At 48.9% G+C, this 22,591-nt stretch overlaps 2 protein-coding genes and 1 non-coding gene across 12 annotated transcripts in view; 1 reads left to right on the forward strand and 2 right to left on the reverse strand.

The window, feature by feature from the left end:
* The first annotated feature begins 1,706 nt into the window (after positions 1-1,706).
* On the forward strand, positions 1,707-22,109 carry Fam83a (family with sequence similarity 83 member A). Its single transcript, XM_020156497.2, has 4 exons — positions 1,707-2,186; positions 11,632-11,799; positions 14,025-14,149; positions 21,518-22,109. Exons 1-4 carry the CDS (start codon positions 1,707-1,709, stop codon positions 22,050-22,052), a joined length of 1,308 nt encoding a protein of 435 aa, XP_020012086.1. The 3' UTR covers positions 22,053-22,109.
* The window catches only part of C3H8orf76 (chromosome 3 C8orf76 homolog), a 50,022-nt gene continuing 29,542 nt past the window's right edge, over positions 2,112-22,591 (reverse strand). For 6 of the 10 annotated variants that reach the window (XR_012446407.1, XR_002211935.2, XR_012446406.1 and 3 more), the window contains 2 exons: positions 17,142-17,309; positions 14,123-15,258 (listed from right to left, as the gene is read on the reverse strand). The gene's annotated coding sequence lies outside the window, so the exon portion shown is untranslated. Of the gene's footprint in view, positions 2,241-8,805; positions 9,297-9,329; positions 10,582-11,790; positions 12,283-14,122; positions 15,259-17,141; positions 17,310-22,591 lie in introns of those variants that run through there. The other 4 variants (XR_012446403.1, XR_012446400.1, XR_012446402.1 and 1 more) reach the window with 4 other exon arrangements.
* Positions 16,809-16,882, reverse strand: Trnat-agu (transfer RNA threonine (anticodon AGU)). Its single transcript has one exon. It is a non-coding gene; the product is annotated as a tRNA-Thr (tRNA).

Below are 22,591 nucleotides of genomic sequence, written 5' to 3' on the forward strand. Positions count from 1 at the left end.
ATTAAATAACACTGCTGTCCTACTGGACCAAGCCACTCCCAGAGCTGTCTCTACCTGCAGGCACCTGTCATTGTCACAGGGTTTCTCTGCACTGCCCAGCTGTGCCTGGTGAGGCCAGCGTGCCAAGGATGAACCTGGCCCAGGAGCAACGCTCCGCCAGTGCTAAGTGGAGGCTGGCAGGTAAATTCTGCAGCAATCTCACCCTTTGGGTAGGAAACTCTGAGACGTCAGCTACCCCACCACCCAGCGTATCCCTCAGTTGAGCTCCAGATAAGCCCCTGGACATCCAGGGACCCCAACAGCCACAGCAGCAACTGACTCATTAGCTCGCCCTGGACTGGCTCCTTCTTTTCCTGTCTCACTCCCCATACCCTTCTTGGCACTTCCTGCAAAGGCACCTGTGCTCAAATCCTGGCCTCAGAGCCTGTCTGACCAGTGAGAGTCCAGATATTCTGTTCCATGGTCAAGCCACCATTGGAAAGGAAATGTGGGTGTGGTTATCCCCTTCTGAGTTCATGTAGCTCATCCACACGTGCCCTCTCATCCTCCAGCCCCAAGATGTCTCCCACGGATTCTTGAGTTTATGTTTCAGTAAGTTTTTTTTTTTTTGGACAGTATTGGGGTTTGAACTCAGGGCCTCACACTTAAGAGGCAGGTGCTCTACCACTTGAGCTATGCCCTCAGCCTTTTTGATTTGGTTATTTTTGAGATAAGGTCTCACTTTTTACCCTGGGCTGGCCTCAAATAGCCATCCTACTACCTATGCTGGTAGCATCCTACTACTTCTGCCTACCTGGAATGACAGGCACACAATACCATGCCCAACTTGTTTGTTGAGATGAGGTCTCACTAACTTTTGCCTGGGTTGATCTTCAATCACGATCCTCTTGATTTCCTCCTCCTGAGTAGCTGAGATTACAGGCATGAGTCACCCCATCAGCCAGCCTCTGATTCTCCTCCAGACCACGTTCCAAGCAGGCACTTCCAACAATTCACCCCAAACTGGGACCTCTTTGGGGAGTGTGCAAACATGACAGTGACAAGTCTAAGGCAGAGAAAAGAGGGCCAAGCTCCTGCACTAGACAAGGAGGGGTGGACCCACAGGTGTTCCAAGAAAGGAGGTGCTCCTGCTGAACAGCTCTTCCTGCACAGCTCCAGCCTGCCTCTGTTGAAAGACAGTTCCTTTGCCCCTCAGGGAAATTCTTGTTTCTGAACCCATCAGTGTTTGAGCTGAGGACACAGGAGGGGACCTGAGCCACACACAGTCCTCCTTGGGCCTGTCCATGCACTGTGCTGGGGTGACGCCTGCTGAACAGAGGCCTGAGGGGTTCTGGGCCCATGCGTTGTGCAACCAAGCAAACGGGAAAGCTGACTGGGGCTGTGGCTGGAGGAGAGAACATCCCATTGTGACGGTGCCAAGGCACTGACTGAGCCAGCCCTCTGGCCAGCAGGCAGGGCGGTGGCCCTCAGAGATAAGCCAATCCCTGGGCTACAGGTGAGGATCTCTGAGAAGTATTATTCAGGACAGTGAGAACCACTTCTCTGAGCAGGCAGGAGGGTGGCAGTACCTGGGTGCCAGTCCAGGAAGCAGGTGGCCGTCCAGGAGTGCTGGGAACCCCATTCCTCTGAGGCAAGGTCTGTGTGCTCCCCACAACTGCAAGAGCTCAAGTGTGGCCTCCCCCTTCACTTCCAAGGGACAGGGCAGGATGAGCCGGTCAAGACACATAGGCAAGATCCGGAAACGTCTGGAAGATGTCAAGAACCAGTGGGCCCGGCCGACCAGGGCTGACTTCAGTGACAATGAGAGTGCCCGGCTGGCCACAGATGCCCTCTTGGATGGGGGCTCTGAGGCCTACTGGCGCGCACTCAGCCAGGAAGGTGAGGTGGACTTCCTGTCCTCGGTGGAGGCACAGTACATCCAGGCCCAGGCCAAGGAGCCCCCCTGTGCCCCGGATCCTGCAGGAGGGGCCGAGACAGGCCCCAAGGGACTGGACTCCTGCTCCCTGCAGTCAGGTACCTACTTCCCTGTGGCCTCTGAGGGCAGTGAGCCAGCCCTGCTGCACACCTGGGCCTCGGCTGAGAAGCCCTACATGAAGGAAAAGTCCAGTGCCACCGTGTACTTCCAGATGGACAAGCACAACAACATCAGAGACCTCGTCCGCCGCTGCATCTCCAGAAGCAGTCAGGTAGCAATGGTGGCGCCTGTATCCCCTTGGCCACGGCCGTGTGTCTCCTGGGTCCTGGGTGGGGTAAAACAGAGCTGGCAGACAAGGGAAAGGGGTGCGTTGTACTTTCAGAGATAGAGTCCAGCTGATCAGGGCTTAGGGTGGAGGCAGGGGCACTGTCCTCTGCCTTATCCTGGGTCATTGACCTCCTGATTCCACCTGTCACATCCTGGGTCAGGCCACCACCATCTGTCACTGGAATGCTGCAATGGCTTGCTGTCTGGTCCTCTCTTCCATCTGAATCCCAAACCACACAGTCTCCTGCAACAGAACCCTTTTCCTACACTGCACATCTCACCTGGTCCTTTCCCAGCTTAGATACAGCGTTCCATGGCTCCCACTTGCCCATGGTGGGAAGAGCAACCTCCTTCACGCGGCTCACAACCCCTCCCTCCTCCTGCCTCTCAATACAGAGGCCCTAAAGATTCTCGACCTGCCAGCTCTGCTTTCAGGCCTTCGCATGTCTGTTCCCCTACCTTAGGCCTTAACCTTCCCTGCTTTTCACCTAACTAATGCTGCTCTAACCTGGGGAAGCCTTCTCTGAATTCCCTACGATGAGTTAGGTGGCTATCCCCGGGGGCCACTCCACTGAGGCACACCTTTGCCCCTTGTCCTCTCAATTTTGCTTACATCTGTCTGACCATAAATGGCACCCGAATGAGGCCACTGTCAGGCAGAAGATGGGGTCAGCAGCGGAGAAGGACTCCACCTGGCTGAAGGATTTCACTTTAATATGAGACTTTAGAAGTCGAAAAGTCCTTCAGGATGTCAGGCCTGGCTGATGGGATTTCAGGCCCAATGGCAGCCCAGGTCAGGAGCCCTCCCAGTGTCCCTGAGTACAGGGGCCTTGGTGGCTGCATGTCATCTGGGAAAGGGTGAAAGGCTCATCTTACCCAGTCCACAAAGTGACCATTCAGCTCAGGACTCAGGATACCCAGTCCTCCCTCCTGAAGCCACAGAGGGACAGGGGTAGAATGCGCTTTCCAGAGAGAAATCTGTCATTTGCACAGATGACAGATTTGCTGTTTATGACAGGTAATTTTTGCTAGGTGTCTCATGCCTGCGATTTCAGCTACTTTGGAGTCTGAGATCAGGAGGATCGAGGTTAGAGTTAGGAAAATAGCTTGTGAGACTCCCCATCTCTAAAGATAACCAGAGCAAAATAGACTGGAGGTGTGGCTCAAGTGGTAAAGCACCTACATGGCAAGCTCAAAGACCCCCTACCCCCACACACACACAAAATAAGGCTACTTTTTCTCTTTTTGTCACTAAGATTACATTCAAAAGAACTCCTGAAAGCACACACTGATATTCAAGATCATTTCTTGCGAGGGCCCAGCCTTGTGACTGAACCCCTCCCATGGTCAGTACTGTGTGAAACCTTAAGGTTCTAGGAAAAGCCATTCAGGCTGAGGGGGCTGAGTGTGGAGGGGAGGGCAGAGGGGACTGGAAATTTAAATGGAAGGTGGCAATGGGTAGAGCAGCTTGGTGTACCTGGGCTGCTTCAGAGCAGTATTTCATGTCCCTATGATAGGGTGGCATCAGCAGTGACAGATGGGCCCAGGCAGGCTGCCAGGAGCCAAGTCTCCTGGAGCTACCTGTGCTGCCTCCACCAAGTCCCTTGACCTCCTGAGGCTCACCTCTCATGCTAGACTGAGGTCATCTTTGTGCTTTAAAGACCTGATCCTAAGTGTGCTGGCTCTGGTCCTCCTGGGTGACAGACACCAAGTGCAGGGAATTCCTCACCACACCTGCAACTCCAGAAGAGTGGGACACCCTGGACAAAAGAAGCTTGGGGCTTGTGAAACCCAGGTCCCTGGCTGAGCCCCCACCTTTCCCTACCCCCCACCTGGCAAGGCCCCCTCCACTCCACTGTAGCACTAAGGCTCACAAGTCCCCATAAACAACACAGCATGCTTGAAGGTTTCTCCTAAAAGGAGTCATTCCCAGCTACTCTAAGAGGGGTAGAAGACCATCCGCCACTGGTGCTGGGTTGTGACCACCTCTCTGGGCGGGTCCCCTCTACCACAGTCCCTTGCTTCTCTCTGTTGTCCTGGACCCTCAAGGGCTTCACCCATTTTATTGATTTCCAGACCTCTGCAGGCTGACTTTTGATGTCCCTGTCACACAGGCATGAGGACTTAGGGTGGCCTGCTCCCATGGAGATGGCTGCAGACCCAGATCCCCAATCTATAGAAACAAGTGGAGAGAAGAACGAGAAGAGAGTAAGGGGAAACAGGCTTGACCACCCCCCCATACACAAACACACACACATTGCCTCTGCCCGCTGAGAGGAGAGAGGGAGGTAGATAGGAGCCAGCCCACCAAGTGTTTTCTAGATAAAGCAGGAATTCCCCTCCTTCCCTGTGCCACCTCTGTTAAGTCCCTTGACCTCCCAAGGCTCAGCTCCTACGCCAGACTGAGGCCCATCTTTGTGACTTCCTCCTTTGGCTAGAGGCCCAGGATGGCAGACAGGATGAAACAGGCATTTCTCTGCCTGTGGGGCTCCCTGCCAGCTGCCTGACCCCAAGGAGAGGAAAGGAGGACACTGTGGCAGCAGCCCCAGAAGTAGGCAACCCTCGGTGTCTGGGGTGATGGGAGAGGTGACTAAGGCAGGTTTCCCAGAAAAGTGGCCTCTGAGTCCAGTGTCTAAGGCTGAGTAAGAGTTTGCCCTGCAGAGAAGGAAGGGAAGGGAATTCCAGGCAGAAAGACATCAAATGCAGACATGACAGGCTCATGTGTCCTGGAGGTGGGGAGACAGAGTCACCCATCCAGTGGGACCAGAGCTGGGGGACATGGGACAGCAAGCAGTGGTGAGGAGGGAGGGCAAGGATAGGGATTGGTGGGACTGGCATACTGTGCTGAGCCTTACACTGGGTCAAGAGTGAAGGCAGAGGTTACCAAGTGTGCGGCAAGTCCCTGCCAGTCCCTGAGACCTTCCATCGGTTGTGTGCAGCTCCACCCTTCCAGCCACTTACCCACGTCTTCAACCCTTCCACCATGACAGCGGCTGGAGGCAGGAGGGGACAAACCGCTGGGCTCTGTTAAGGCAGGCATCACAGAGGCCAGCAGGAACACAGAACAGGGACCTGGCCAGTTGTGTGGCACAGCATCTACTCTGCACCTGTGAGGATCTGTGTGCAACGCCTAGCAACACACACCACACACAACACACACACAACACACACTACTCACATATACATACACACCACACACACCACACATACACACACCACGCAAAAACACATGACACACATTGCATGCACCACACCACAGACACATACACAAAACACACATACACACACTAAATATTCATACCATACACATGATACACACCACACATCACACACACACCACACACAAAACCACATGAAGACCCCACAGAGACCACACATATGCATGACACACACCATGCACTACACATATCCACATGACACGTTACACACAACCACCACATATACCCAAACATGCCACATATATACACACACAAATATACATGCTCCATGCTACACATACACATGACAAGTGACACCCACAAACACATATGCACACACACCACATATACACACACCACATAGATACATATGACACACACCATGCACTACACATATCCACATGACATGTTACACACAACACACCACATATACCAAAACATGCCACATGTATATACATACAAATACACATGCTCCATGCTACACAAACACACACAGCACAAATACATGACACGTGACACCCACAAAACACACATATGCACACACACCACACATACACACACCACATAGATACATATGACACACATGACCCACTACAGAAAGACTACACTCATACATGACATGTCACACACCACACACATAAAACACACAATACACACCCCACACAGACACACAACACAAACAATATATGCACATAAAACCACACACACATGCACACACACCACACATATGCACAGCACACACACATACAACACACACATGTATGCATATCACATGACACACAACACACCACAGTTGTACATGATACACCCCACACCCTCCACACACATACACTCAAAGAGACATGTCACATACACCATACACATGTAACATGGATCATATACATGTCACATAACACACAAAAACACATACACAGGACACATACCCCACACATGCCACACACCACACACACACACAGGACACATACATGCTGCACACACCACACTCATCACACACACATGCAGAAATCATTCATGCAACATACACAGCACACACATAAACAACACACATGACACACCACACTCAAACACACCACACACCATATGTGCACACACCTCACACACAAATATACACAAGAGACAATACACAGCACAAACACCACACTCATACTCATGGCACATGTCACGCAGCACACACAAAACACACTCACCATACACATGCAACACATGACACACACATACACATGACACACACCATGCATGCAAACATACACACATAGAAATGACACACATACACCACAAGCATACATAGTCCACATGTCACAGACCACACACACACACCACACACTCATACACACACCAGGCATGCACACACCACACAAACATACACATTACACTCAGCACAACACAACACACACATGATACACTGTATATACACTACACACATACACATGACACGTGTCACACACAACACATATACCAGTCGCGTGTCCGTGCCCCACACCACACACACATCGCACATACACACCACACACATATACAGTACACACCATGCATACACATGACACATGCTACACAGAACACACACACCACACACTCATGCAAACATGCACCATACACACACACATAACGCATGTCACACACACACATCACCCACATACACACATACACATGACACACACAACACAAAAACACACAACACACATGCATAGGACACAAACCTACACATAACACATACCACGCACATACATATGACACACACACCTACCATACTCATATACATTACACAATCACACAACACACATATACACACACCACACATACACACCACATGCAGCACACACCACACAGATGCTCAGGAAACCCAGCACACACATATGCACACCATACACACATGCCACACAATACATACACCACACACACAGTGCACACATGACACAAGCACCACACATCACACAGAGAACACACATATGCACATATACACCATACACACAACACACATCACACATTACACACACATGGACATACACACCACACACCACACATTACACACCACACAAACACACACACACCACACACATGCACACACACACCACATACATCACACATTACACACCACACACACACAAACATGCACACACACACACCACACACCCTACATACACACCCTCAGCTCACGCCCCCTTTTTGAGAAAATGTAGTACTTTTCATGAAACCTGTAATGGGTTGATTTAAGATAAAATTATTTCAGCCTTTTCCATTTAATTTCTAATACGGCAAATATCAATAGCCATAAACACATGAACAGAAGCTTTTTGAGACAGTCAATAATTTTTAAGGTCTAAGAAGGCAGAAAGCATCCAGGGCTGGAGGACTGGCTCAAGCCATAGAGCACCTGTCTAGCAAGTGTGAAGCTCTGAGTGCAAACTCCGGAACCGCAGCCCCACCCCAAAAAAGATGTCCTGAGTCCAAAAAATTGGGGAGGCAAGCCCGGGGCCAGCAGAGAATGTGGAACAGAGACAAGGCAGGGTGCGCTCCAGGCAACCGGAATTCTTTCTCTGTCTCTGGACTGTCTCTTCTTCATCCTCCTTCCCTCGAGCTATACCCGATGTCCAGAGACAGACTCCACACACACACACACACACACACACACACACACACACACACAGAACACGTATCACACACAGACCACGCACACCACACACCATGCACACACAACACAGCACACGCAATCCACACACAATCCACATGCATGTACTTGTAGACCTGGAGCAGAATGATGGGGACACAGGACATTGCTTGGGAATGAGCCACGAGATGAATCCGTGGCTGATGGTAGAGTGCAAGGAACCCCTGCTGTTGGTGCTCCTCAGTCAGAAGCAAGAGCAAAAAGGCAATCAGAACGAAGAAAAGGAGGACAGCTGAAGCGAGTGGGGGAGGTGGTGCTGAGTGTCCCCAGTGCCTGTCCCCAACACAAGTGGGGGCCTCACCAGGATCAAATCGCAGTTCCTTCTGCCCCCTGTCCTTCCAGTCCACGCAAAGCTCCTGCGTGCCCAGATTGGGGCTACATCCATCAGCATCGCCTACATAGCCCCTCCATTTCTCAGCAGCTTTGATTCCTGGAGCCGACCTGCCTGACTGTGCATCCAAACCACCTTCCCTTCCTTCCCAGTCACCCTCGCCCGGCTCTGTCCACACCTCTGATTGGATTGGCCCTGACAGAACACAGCGCACCCTACACGGCACCTTCCCTTTACGCCCACAGAGGAGCAGGCACTGATTTGAACCCTCTTCCACAACCTGGATTGAGGCATCATTCTTGCACAGTGTTATTCTAATCTTCCCTACACTGTCTTGTGAACAAGGCATATAAAAATGAGTCATTTTTTAACCTCAGATGAAAATAACCATCTTTACTTTCGTGCAATACTTTCACCTGCCTCATCAAGCTTGCACTTAGACCCACCTTGCATGGGAGCTAATGATCTCTTATGGGACAATCATTTCAAGGCAAAGAAACTGAAGCCCAGAGAGGCCAAGTGACTTGTCCAGAGTCACACATCTAGTTTCCAGCAGCTCCAGGGCTGGAGTCATTTCCTAGCTCCTATTAGATCTCTTTTCCTTTGGATTATATACATAATACAAATTACTACACACCTGGTAGCTTCCAATAGGAATCTATTCTCCCACAGTTCTGGAGGCCAGGAGTCAGCCACCAAGGTGGCTCTCCTTTTGGGCCATGTTCTCTAAACGTTCAAGGGATCGTTGCCTCTCCAGTGTCTGACGGCTAAAGGCAGTTCTTGGCTTGTGGGCTGCCCAACTCCCGTCTCTGCCTCTGTCTTCACATGGCCTTCTCCTCTGCTGCCGGTGCTCTCTTGTACCTGTTAAAAGGTCACTTGTCGTTAGATTAGGGGCCACCAAAGAATCCAGGAAGAACTCATCTTGACATTCTTTACTATATTGCATCTGCACAGACCCTGTTCCCAACTCAGGTCACATTCATAGGCTCTAGGGTGAGGATGTGGGCATGTTTTTTCAGGAGATCCATGATTCAGTGAACTACAACCTAAGGCAGCACCCCTCCACACAAGGAGCTGAGGAAGAGAGGGTCAAACCAGCTACGGGCCTCAAAAGAATCCAGCTGCTGCAAGCCAATTCCATAAGAGAGCAACAAAGATGAGCCCAGACGTGTGCCTGCATCTCTGAGCATCTTTTAAGCGAGGACACCGCTGAGCATCTCTGAGCATCTTTTAAGCAAGGACTCACAGGAAAAAGGACGTGGCAGCATTAACTGAGTTACGGGGAGAGAGAGCATGGTCTTTTTTGTTTATACCTTGCAAGAGGAGGCATTTATCTCTCAGCACAGAGAGGGCCCCCAGCCGTCTTTGGTGCCGTAAGCTTAAATGTTTGCAAACACTTAACTGCTGTAACAGAGTCGTGATTCTAATGGACCACAGGTCTTGCTATTTAAACAGCTTTTCTGACTTCCTGTCGGGGTGAGCAATTTCTCAGCAGTCTCCTCCCCTGTCGAGAAATCTATGTCATTTGAGCAAAAAGTCAGCCCCACGCAGGTACCAGCCATCTCGTTGGCCTACCAACAAGGTGCTCCCTTGCCCTTGCTACGTCCAGGTGTGGTGATGGTTAAACATTACTATTGTAACTATTATTATCACAGTTAATGTTGAAAGAAAATCCCTATAACCCCCCCATCCTAACGTACTGTTAATTCTGACTTTGGGCTGAATATCTGCAGTTTCACTCACTGGCAATCATGGGGGACACATGACCATTTTGCATTGTTTCCTTTTTTCACTTAATTCATTAATTGTGAACACAAATTTATTGAACATTTATTTATACAGACAGTTTTATTCAGTCCATAAGCATTTCACATCTCACAGCTTCTACATAACCATTACAGCTATCATTTTTAATGTTGCCCATAATCAGATTGTCTATATATCATAATTTAGGTATTAGGAAGGGTTTATGATTGGGTGACAGAAAAGAAACCCAAACGAGCTTAAGAAGAAGAATACTCAGTGACTTCCATGTGGAAAAGTCAAGGATAATGGATGTCATGGTGCACACTTTAATCCCAGCAATGAGGAAGCTGAGGCAAGAAGATCTTGAGTTCAAGGTCAGCGTGGGCTACATAGCCAGACCCTGTCTCAAAAACAAACAAAAATAAAAGGTAAAGGTATATTTGGCTTCAGACATGACTGGAACCAGGTGTTCAAGTGATGCTGCTGTGTGTCCGTCCCCATCTCCTAACCCTGCTTTCTCTAGGGCTGTCTTCATTTTGGGGCAGCCTCTCCCCAAGCGGTAGCAAGGTGGATGCCAGCAGCTGTATGTGATAAACCACCAGTCAAGAAAGAAGAAAGAAGGAACATCTTTTCTCAAGAGTCCCAGCAAAAGTCCTGGGCAGGCTACCATTAGAATAATGTAGATCAGGTGACCTCCTCTGGCCAATCTCTGTGACCAGCAGGGGATTCAGTGTCCTTATTGGTCTATCCTTGCTCAGGTGCCCTGCCCCTACCCAATCAGGGGATGACTGGGCACCATTCAACTCACATTGACTGGGGAGGAGAGGTGATTCCCTGAAGTGGGACTGGAGTGGTGCTGGCATGAACACCTTCATTTTGCCCCTTTGCAGGATATCTAAGACCTTGTCCACAAGTTTCTGCTATGACAGATGATCCAGTGGCTGCTGAGAGAACAGGACCCCTTCTCCATCCCACGGGCAGCTCCCTGTGGTCTAGTTCATATATGGTGCCTCCACACAGGATCTTGTTGGAAGCGTGGACTCTGTGGTTTAGGAAAACTTGGAAACCAGCTGCCATCTTGCCTTCTAGCTACACAGGGCTGAGAAGCCATGACACAGCTTATTTCTCTCCCTGAGCCTGCACCAGGAGCTCTTCTTGTTTTTCTCTTGCCTTCTCTGTTCTCTTAGCCTCTCTCTCCTAGCCCCCTCTGTCATCCCTACTCCAACAATGGGCATAGGGCCAAAGAAGGTATGCTGAGACTGAAGAGACGGGATCAGGACAGGGCCAGGGACCTCCACTCCAGCCCTTCCTTTCCCTTCCTCAAACCCTGTCCAGTCAGATCCTCCCATAACCTCCCCTCCAGGCCCATTGGGACTTAGGAAGTTCAACTGAGATCAGTGAGCATGTGACTCTGACTTCTTTGATAATGGAGCCTTCTGCCCTGGCCCAGGTCTTGGCCATCCTGATGGATGTGTTCACAGATGTGGAGATCTTCTGTGACATTCTAGAGGCAGCAAACAAGCGTGGGGTATTCGTCTGTGTGCTCCTGGACCAGGGAGGTGTGAAGCTCTTCCAGGAGATGTGTGACAAAGTCCAGATCTCTGACAGTCACCTCAAGGTAGGGGCCCAGTGAGAGCTCTGAGGGTACCTTGTATCCATCAGGGTAGAACAGGTAACCAATGCATCATCTCAATGGCCCAGCACAATAATGGCTTATTTCTTGCTCAAAGTCCTACATAGGCCAGATGGTCCTTCATCTGGTAGCTACACCATAAGGAATAGATGACTACAAAGGCAGTGTGACAGGGAAAGAGGGGGCTGCAGGATTCTGTGGGATGATGTTAGGATCTGACCTGGAAGAATTTCCATCACTTCTGCCCATGACTCTGTCTGGATGCCCCAGTTCTGGCAAGTGTAAAGGCGCATGGATATCTGGTGAGCAGTTTCTCTCCACCTGCTCCTTTTCTCCTTTCAGTAGTGGATGTGCCTCACAGGGCAGGGCAAGGCAAGGACCAGGACTGTGGGATACATATTTAGAGCTCCCTGGCACCAACAGGAAGTTCATGTGCTTGGACTTAACTGAACCTTCCTCTTCCCTCTCCTGGAAGGGAGAAAAGAAACCCAGAGATAAGAGTTTAATTACTCATGCAGACTTGAGGATGGTAATTCAAGGTCATGAGTATGCTCATGGTGGTCCTCAGGTTCCTTTTATGTCCCCTCCAGCTCAGGCAGGTCAGCAACCTGTGTCCCTCCCTCCCCCTTCACATTGACTCAGAGACAGCTGAGTTCAGGACCCTCCTGGTGCCACAGGCCTCAGCACTGTGGGGACTGCCTGGCTGCCTGGGTCACACCTCCTTGGCAGGAGGGCAAGAAAATCAGTGCTGGCCCTGCCTCCATGCCCACACTGGCCACACCTGACAGTTGTCTGCTCACCATAGGGCATAGATGTATCCCTCTGCCTGCCATCTCACAAAGAGGCTTGGAGAGCTGCTGGAGGCATTGGGGGTGCCAGTCCCAGCGCCTGCCCAGCCCAGGCCAGCATCAGTGGGTTCCCGGCAGTAGTCTGCCTCCCTCGGCCTTAAGCCAGAGGCAAAGTCCCATCCTTCACCTGCCTTTCCAAGAGGTCCAGCTGAGGGCTGGGAAGGAGGTGGATGCTGGGGAAACGAGAAAACTAGAGCCAGGATTTGGGTTGTGGACACATCTTTTCTTAGCATGAACCAGGGTCCATGGGGGCCTTCACAAAGCCACCCCCCTCACCAGGGTAGGGTCAGGGACTCCTGTCTCTAAAGCCACTTGCAAAGCAGGGCCTTTTGTCATCCACTGAAGCCTAGACTATGGGCTCCTTCTTTGATTTGATGTCTTCTTTGAGTTCTACCTTCTCCCCTTTTTTCATAGCTAGCTAATGTCAGGACAATGAAGAAAATTCAACTAAAGTAAAACTATAATTGTCCCATAATCTCATCAAGTAACACGGTGACATCTTGGTGAACATCCAGACTGTTTCCCATGCAAATAGTCTTAGTATGTTGGCTGCTTTAACAGAACAACATAGAGTAGGTGGTTTATAATGAGCAGACATTTCTTTCCCACAGTTTGGGAGGTCAACTGTCAGTGTCTGTGGAGTCAGTGGTTAGTGAGGCCTCTCTGCCTTGGTCTTCTCAGTGTGTCCTCATATGGCAGAAGGCATGAGGGAGCTCTCTGGGATCTCGTGTATAAGGGCACTAGTCCCCTTCATGGGGGCCCCACTCTCATGACCTAATCACAGATATGAGGATAGGTAAGATACCTAAAAAGTTAACTAGCATTTGTTGCCCTCAATGCAGAGAAACTAAAGCAGATACCTTAAAAGCAACTGAGGCCAAAAGGAAAAGGGGACCAGGAGCTAGAGAAAAGGTTAGATCAAAAAGAATTAACCTAGAAGGTAACACACACACACAGGAAATTAATGTGAGTCAACTCCCTGTATAGCTATCCTTATCTCAGCTAGCAAAAACCCTTGTTCCTTCCTATTATTGCTTATACTCTCTCTACAACAAAATTAGAGATAAGGGCAGAATAGTTTCTGCCGGGTATTGAGGGGGTGAGGGGGAGAGGGAGGGGGCGGAGTGGGTGGTAAGGGAGGGGGTGGGGTCAGCGGGAAGAAATGACCCAAGCATTGTATGCACATATGAATAATAAAAATAAATAAATAAATAAATAAAATAAAGGCCTCATCTCCTAATACCATCACATTGGAGATTAGGTTTCAACATAGAATTTAGGGGGACGCGTTCAGTCCATAGCCCAAATGTGTACCTGCAAACATGTAATTAGTAAGTGACACCTTGACTTTGCTCCCAACAGAACATCTCCATCCGGAGTGTGGAAGGGGAGGTGTACTGTGCCAAATCAGGCAGGAAATTCTCCGGCCAAATCCAAGAGAAATTCATCATCTCAGACTGGAGATTTGTTTTGTCAGGATCATACAGGTGAGCACTGGACCATCTCCTGTCGAGGTCTCACGCACACCCCAGCAGCTCTCTCGCCTCCTCCATCTGGAGCTGGAGCTTATCACATAGATTGGGTGGGAGGCAGAACACCTGGGCCTTTCTGGGGAGGACTTCAGGATGGAGAGGCTTTCCAGGTGCCTCAGTTTCCCCTCATTTCAATAGGACAAGGACCCTTCTTTTTCCTTCTCAGATCTCATAGGTATGATTATAAATGGATGCAATTTGTTTTGTTGTGTATGCACAGACTCCATTTCATTTTAAACTTTCATTATTTTAATATGACAAATTTATTAAGATTTATTCATTCACCACCAGACAAGTCACCTATTTAAATGTGCAATTCAGTTCTTCTTAGCATATTTCCAGTGCCGTGCAGACATTAGCACAATCAGTCTTAAAATACCAACATCCCATAAGAAAACCCCTCCCATGAGCACTCACTCTCCAGCACAAGTATGGTTCACTAGGCAACCACTGAGCTGCCTCCGTCCTGCAGCTTTGCCTTTTCTAGACATCTCATGTGGATAGAAGCACACATGTGGTCTTGTGTGACTGCCCCTGTCACTTATTACAAGTTCATTACAAGTTCATGCAATGTGTGGACGCCATGTGTTATTCATCCGGTCCTCAGTTGAAGGCATTTTTTTTGTTTCCCCTTTTCAGAATTTGTGAATGATACCAGTAAGAACACTCATGTGCATCTTTGCTTTTCCTTCTCTTGAGTATATGCCTACTGGTAGAGTTGTGCGGTATGGCAATTCCTTTTGAACTGACAGACAATGCTATTCCAAAGTGACTGTGCCCTTTACATTCCTACCAGCACGCCTGAAAATTCCACTTGACCCCAGGCAACACTTGTTACCTGTTGTCCTTTTTGTCATAGAAGTGATGTGGCTTTGTGGATTTGATTTGCATTTTCCTGAGGGCTAAGGATGTTGAAGTCTTGTGTTTGTTGTCCCTTTGCATCTCTTTGGAGAAATGTCATCCCATTTAACTTGCTTCTAAACACATCAAGTCTTCTACATGCATGTGTCTGACTTACCCCTCTCCTTCCACTGATGCTGTGGCGCCACACAGCCAGGGAGGCACTGCAAAATAGCCAGGGGGGGATGGATGAGCATCAAGGGAAAGCCTTCAGTCTAAAGTGTGATTTCTTTAGCATTTTAATGCCTCTTAGCTTAACTCCTCCTTTTTGTGATATTAATGTTGCCACCTCCAGTTTCTTGTTGCCTTGTATTTGCATAGTGTTTTAATCCACTGGGTAGCTTAAAAACAGCAAAAAATTATATCTCACGGTTCTTTTTGGCTTTTGGATGGACTGGGATTTGAGCTCAGGGTTGTTCCTGCTTGCAAAGCAGGCACTCTACTGCTTGAGCCACACCTCCAAGCCATTTTGCTCTGGTGATTTTGGACATGGTCTTCCAATGATTTGTCCTGGACTGGCCTTGAACCACGATCCTCCCAATCTCAGCCTCCCAAATAGTCAGGATTACAGGTATGAGCCACCAGAGCCCTGCTATCCCAGTTCTGAAGCTGGGAAAATCCAAGGTCAAGGTTGTGGCCAACCTCTCCATGGCTAAAGGAGGCGGCAGCTCTGCAGTCTCTTACAGGGGTCCTAATCCTCCCTCATGATCTAATCACCTCCCAAAGGCTCCACCCCAATCTATCTCATTGGGCTTAGGATTTTCAACATAGGAATCTGGGGGAGACATAGCACAAAGTATATCCTTTTTTCCACACCATTTGCATCAGTCAACTTTCCATTACTACAAGGAATACCCATGGGAACTAACTGTATAAAGAGGAAAGTTTTATTTAAATTATAGTTTTGGAGGTTTAGTCTAAAATCAGGCAGGCTTATTAGTATGGCTTCTAGTGAGAGTGAGACATCATGGCAGGAATATATATGTAAGAGTAAATGGTCACATCTCAAACTGGAGCAGAGAAAGAGAACAGTCAGAGTGCCACAATGGTTTTTAAGGACACACTCCAATGATCTATGGTCCTCTCATTAGGCCTCTCCTCCCAATTCTTGACCACCTTCCACTTGGTCCTTATCCTATGTACCATATTAAACCTTAGGACCATTATTTTCAAACTTGTTAGGTTTTGGCAGTTACCACTGATCCAAGAAGTCAACCAAGCCTGAAGTGAGGAATGAAGCTGAGGAATTCCTTCTCACTCTTTTTAATTTATTATTGTTATAGTGGAATTTCAATAAAGTTTGGCTGTATTAGATTTTTTCTTGCCCAGAAACTCAATTTGTAAGCCACTGTCCCAAAGTTATCAATTGGGATGTTTCTTTTGAGCAGTTTCCTGCCTCCCAGAATCCACCTGCTGCCTTCCACATGGCCACAGATTGGTATCCAGGGACAGAGGGAGACGGGCTGGGTTCACTGTCAACACTGTCTTTGGAAACAGCTAAGATGATTAATGGAAAGATAAAATGCAGAGAAACAAGCTGGCTGAGTGCTTAATGAGAACATGAAGGAGCTTCAGGGTCTGGGGGATTTTGAACCAAAATCCCTGCTTTTTAGGGAGGCCAGAAGCAGGCTGTGCTGGGGTGGCTGGGGAAGGCTTCCTCCTGTAAATTCCTCTCATCATCTTAGGGAAACAGAATCTGCATTTTTTTTTTTTTTGGCAGTACTGGGGCTTGAACTCAGGGCCTCATGCTCACTAGGCAGGCACTTTTACCAGTTGAGCCACTCTGCCAGCCAGACTCTACATTTATCTTCAACGTCTCATAATGTGAATTATCTCATGCTCTAATCCCAAAGTTGGCATTGCTCTCACTTCTGGGCAAAGCCAAACACGTATCTTATGAATTACATTTTCCCCAGAAGAACAAGAACTTGAACTTAGTTCAAATCCTACTCTGTGTACGTCTCTCTGGACCTGTTTCCTCATCAGAACAAAACAGAAAACAAGAACAGCTGTTGGGAGAATTGAGTAAAATAGCACAAACACTCACCTGCCCAACCTGAGATACACTAAAACGTGGCGGTGTAGACAGTGGCAGGGCACAGATGTCTGGTTCACTGTGGTTCTAACACCAAGTACCTACCAAGGGCACTGGTTTCTCAGCCGAGCAAGCAGCCCTGTTGTGCAGCGTGGTTTGACCTTGCCTTCCAGGGGGTTCCTAGGAATTAGGAAAGAACACTTGTGATGGTGATCATGCCAAGTTTATTATTCGTTATTTTATTATTTATTATTCCAGGAGGTAAGGGCCTTTCTGCAGGGTTTGTGCAGAAGGAAAGTGCTAGAGAAACTTATTTCCCCATAACCCCACTTCCAGTGAAGAAGTCAGACCTCTAGCAACAGAGGCCCAAAGGCCATTTCCATGGAAGGCATGTGTAGCGCTCATCTGTCCCCATCCTGTAGGAGCTGTTGGGAAATTAAAATTGAAACCTTCTCCTCCCAACTAAAAAACCTCTACAAAAATAGAAGTGAGCCAGCACCAGTGTCTCACGCCTGTAATCCTAGCTACTAAGGAGGCAGAGATCAACAGTTTGTGAGACCTTGTCTCGAAAACACCCAACACAAAAAAGGGTTGGCAGAGTGGCTCAAGTGGTAGAGCGCCTGCCTACCAAGTGTGAGGCCCTGAGTTCAAACCCCAGTGCCACCAAAAAAATAGAAGTGGAAGAGAAACAATTTCAGTGTGTGTGAAACACCAGGCCAGGATCAATTAGGACCACAGGCAGTCTGCTGGCGACACTGAGATAAATGACAGAAGTCTCACCCTGTCTACAGCTCTGGCAGGTTTTGGCACCTGAGTCAGGTGACAGCTGCGGTAAGCTGTTCTCCCTGGCAACTGGCACGTGGCTCCTTCCTCTGTGATTACAATTCAGGGATGATTCCCAGGTCCCCAGGTGGAAGGCTGGCAAGGGCAAGTTCAGCCACTAGGATTTCTGTACATTTGAAAATGCTGAAAAAGGAGAACCTTCCCTTATATTCAGTAGGGAAGAAGAGAAACATGGAGAAGTGACCACAGGGTGTCCTAAGACCAGCATAGTAAGGATGAGCTCTGGGCCTGGCTGGTGGCCAGACTTTTACCTGGCAAGTCTGGGAGGTTGCTGCCATTGGTTTGGAGCCATCCACTAGTGGATGTGACATGAATTTTGTGTCCAGAATTTTGCAAAAATGAAATAGAATAGAATAAAAGCAAACAGAGCACACTGGGATAGAAATTTCTTTTGTTTGGATAAGGTTGCATGTTTTTGCCAGCCTTGGACTGAGATTCTCTTATCAACACCTCCTACATAGCTGAGATTACAGATGTACACCATCATGCCCATCTTGTTTGTTGAGATGGAGGTCTAACTTTTTCCTCAGGCTGACGTCGAACAGTGGTCCTCCTGATCTCTGCCTCCTGAGTAGCTGGGATTACAAATTTGAGCCACTGCATCTGGCTCTATTCTGGAAATTGTCTGGCTACATGTATGTGTAGGTCATGATATAAAATATATCTTTCCAAGAAGAGCCCAGATAAATCTGAAAAAGAAAAACAAGCAGGAAGGTCTTGCTCTGCAAGGACTTGTCGTGCAGCTGTAGCGATCACGAAATGTGGCAGGGGAGGAGGGACAAAGTGACGAACAGAAGAGAGAGCCCAAGCAAGACCCACGGGGGACAGGGCATGCCAGAGCACTGGGGAAAGAAGGAACTACAAAACGATAATTCCCATAGAGATGAACATTTCTCACTCATGCGTGTTTTGAAAAAAATCAACATCAATAGATGAAAAGGATTTAAGTATCTAAAACATGTAGCAGAAAAGATAGTTAAGAAGAAGAAGATGATGATGATGATGATGGCTGGGCGCCAGTGCTCACGTCTGTAATTGTAGCTACTTAGGAGGTAGAGATCAGGAGGGTAGAGGTTCAAAGCCAGCTAGGGTAAATAGTTTGAGACCCTATTTTGAAAAAAGCGTTCACAAAAAAAAAGGCTGGTGAAGTGGCTCAAAGTGTAGGACCTGAGTTCAAATCCCAGTGTTGAAGAAAAAAAAAGAGAGAGTAGATGACTATCTTCTAGACCTTAGGGTAAACAAAAATTTGTTAAAACACACAAAAAGCACTGGCCATAAAAAATTGCTAAGTCTGACTGTATTACAATTAAGAACTTTATCAAAAGACATCTTAAAGAAAGAGAGAAGTCAGGCCATAAACAGGCGAAAGGTATTCAGGGAGTAACAGCAAGGGGCGGAATCTGGATACATCTGAGCAGGGAGATATTAAGTGAAAAAATCCCCAAAGACTGGGAGTGGCGGAGTGGCTCAAGTGGCAGAGCACCTGCCTGGCAAGTGTGAGGCACTGAGTTCACATCCTAGTACCCTCCCAACAAAAGAAAAAAAAAATCCCAGAATATTATATATAGGTTAAAAACAGCTTAAAATTAAAATATTTACTTTCAAGAGTAAATACTTTGAAGAGCACTGGTGGCTCACATCTATAATCCTAGCTACTCAGGAGGCAGAGATCAGGAGGATCTTGATTCGAAGCCAGCCCAGGCAAATAGTTCACAATACCTCATCTCCAAAAACCTCATCACAAAAAAAAAGGCTGGTGGAGTGGTTCAAGGTATAGGCCCTGAGTTCAAGCCCCAGTACCGCAAAAAACAAAACAAAACAAAACTAAGTAAATGCAGCTAGGTGTGGTGTGACATGCACGTCTGTAATTCCAGCTACTCAGGAGGATGAGGCAGGGGGATGGAAAGTTCAAGGTCAGCCTGGGCAACTCAGGGAGACTGTCTTAAAATAAAAAGAATCTTTAAAAGGACGAGGATGTGGCTCAGTGGTAGAGCACTTGCTTAGTCAAAAAAAAAAAAGTAAATATAAGACAACTGTTTTTAATTACGGGAAAAGGAAGCGAGGGTGTTACAATGCTGATTTCTGGAGATGTGTGGCCAGGAGGACCGCGTGGCTAGAAGTGGTTATGCTACAGCTTGTACTTCAGGGGGTGGGTTTAGAGGTGCCGATGACATCACTAAAAATAACTAAATTGCCTACATGAATAGAATTCGGGCCATGGGTGGACCGATGAGGATGTCAAAGATTCTGACTCAGTGACTGCTATGTATGTAGAGTCAAAACACAATAAAATTAAGATGTGTTTCCTCCCTGGGTTGTGATTCAAAGTATAAAGGTTAAGGCTGGCGATGAGGAACACACCCTGTGGGGCACACAGGGGAGCAGAGGGGACCTGCAGGGGCCTAGGGACTTGCCAGGGCGTCTCTGGACTTGTTTTGCAGAGCAAAGCACACACCTGTGTGGCCTAATCTAGCCTGATCCCAAATGACACAGGGCGATTGGCTTCTTGGGTGGCTCAGCCCCACAGTCCCTGTGATCAATCACCTCTTCTCCTGCCACTTGGCAGGCCCAGCTCAGCTCTGGTGACTCACCTCTCTAGAGCCGTGGTGCTTCTGGAAGGGAGGAGAAGTTTAAACAAAGCCTCCATGTTGTTCTCAGGATTAGCCTGGCCTGTGTGAGCCCGCCCTGCCTCACAGAACAGGGAATTCGATCCCGACCCGGGGCTGGGGACTGAACTTTAGACGGCAAGATAAGCCACAGAGGGCTAGAAGCTGAGGGCCCCATTCTTGGTGGGCCGTTTCTGCTCAGCTCTGGCCGTCCTCCCCCCATTGCTCTAGACCTCAGAGCTGGCCTGAGTCAGGGCCCAGGAGTCTAGTGCTCTGGCTAGAGCTGTCTATACAGCCACTGAATTTTCAGGAATTCGAGAGTTTTCTACAAAGGTAGAAAAGAGTTTGCTGAAGTCAAAGAATCATCAAAGCCTTAAGCATTTTGTTTTCATTTTAGGTCTCTAAATGGAGTGTCCAGGCCTGTCCTTGGGTGGGGTCCTCCAGTGGGTGTTCAGATGCTGTCCAGCACAAACCACAGTGCTGGGTGTTCTGGTTGCTCTCGGCTTGCCCTTTTCCGCCTCTCAAAGAGCATGTGCTTGCAAATGGACTAAATCTTTCACAAGCTCCTCAGATCTTCGGGAAACAAGCCCAGCCACAGCTGTTTTCTGCAGACCCCTAAGTAGTGGCAGGAGGCAGGTGTCCCTGGACAGGCCAGGTGACTCCTCTGAGCAGAGTGGAGACCACTGGGACCCAGCTCCCAGTCAGCCCCTTTAGAGGTCAGGAACTCACTGTGGCATCTCCACTATTCACCTGCAAGATGTCCAGCTGTGCAAGCAGGGATGACACAGTGAACAGGGGTTTAAATACAGGTGCTTACCAGGAGGAAATGCACCTGCTCAGAGGAGGGGTGGGCAGGGGTGAGCCCCTCTGTCCCTGCCCTGAGGGGTCCCACAGCTCTCAGACTATTCATCTCTCCCTCCCTTTCTTCTTCCTTTCCAGCTTCTCCTGGCTCTGTGGACACGTGCACCGGAACATCCTCTCCAAGTTCACGGGTCAGGCGGTGGAACTGTTTGACCAGGAGTTTCGCCACCTCTACACCTCCTCCAAGCCCCTGATGGGCCTTAAGTCCCCAAGGCTGGTCGCACCCCTTCAGCCCAGCGTGGGCCCCAGTGTCCCCAATGGCCATCTCAGTGGAAGCAGCTGCTCTGCCAGTGACCACACATCCTCCAACCCCTTCAGCAGCCTGTCAACAGGCAGCAATCCCCACAACCAGAGTCTGTCTACGTCCTCGGGACCAGGCAGTCCCCTGGCCCCAAACCCACCCACACCACCCAGGTTTCAGCCCTACCATAGCCCCTGGAGAGCCCCAGCTGCACAGGCCACCTTCTCCCCTAGGCCTTATGACAACCCACAGGCTCCCTACAGCAACCTCAAGGCCTACAGGCCCACACGGCTGCAGTTAGAGCAGTTTGGCCTGGTGCCCAGGGTTACCCACTCCTGGAGGCCTTTTCTACAGGTCTCACCTCATTTCTGAAGGTTCCCCTCCCCCTGCTGCCTTCCCCAGGGCCAGGGCTGGGCATTGCTAGATTTTCTGGCTCAAAAACTTCACCTTAATGACCAATAGCATTGAACCTGATTCCCTCTGAGCTAAAGGCACTCTGACAATACCACTGACTACATTTGAGTGTTCCCAGGACTGAGGCCATCCACTTGCCAGCTCCCACAAGTCTCCAGGTTCCTCTCTCTGGTTTGGCCTATATAACCCATTCCAGAAGGTTCCAGAAAGGTGGGAGGGGGGTGAGGACAAAAATCACACTAAAAGAGCACCTGTCTTCCAAAATTACCCACAGCTTCAATATTAATGGAACCCAAAGTTCCACAATTTAAGAAGGGGTGGATGTGGCCCGAGTTTTACCAACAGCAGACTGAGGAACTGAGGAAATTCTGTGTCCCAGTGCCCAAGAATGGCCCACCCCACCCCCCAAAGATTCAGAAAGGAAAGATTTAGGAGAGGATATAGGAAGATTCTGGATGTTTCTAGAATAGTCCGGAAACCTTTTTTCACCACCATCA

Source organism: Castor canadensis, chromosome 3 (genome assembly GCF_047511655.1).
Source record: "Castor canadensis chromosome 3, mCasCan1.hap1v2, whole genome shotgun sequence".
NCBI classification, from domain to species: Eukaryota; Metazoa; Chordata; class Mammalia; order Rodentia; family Castoridae; genus Castor; species Castor canadensis.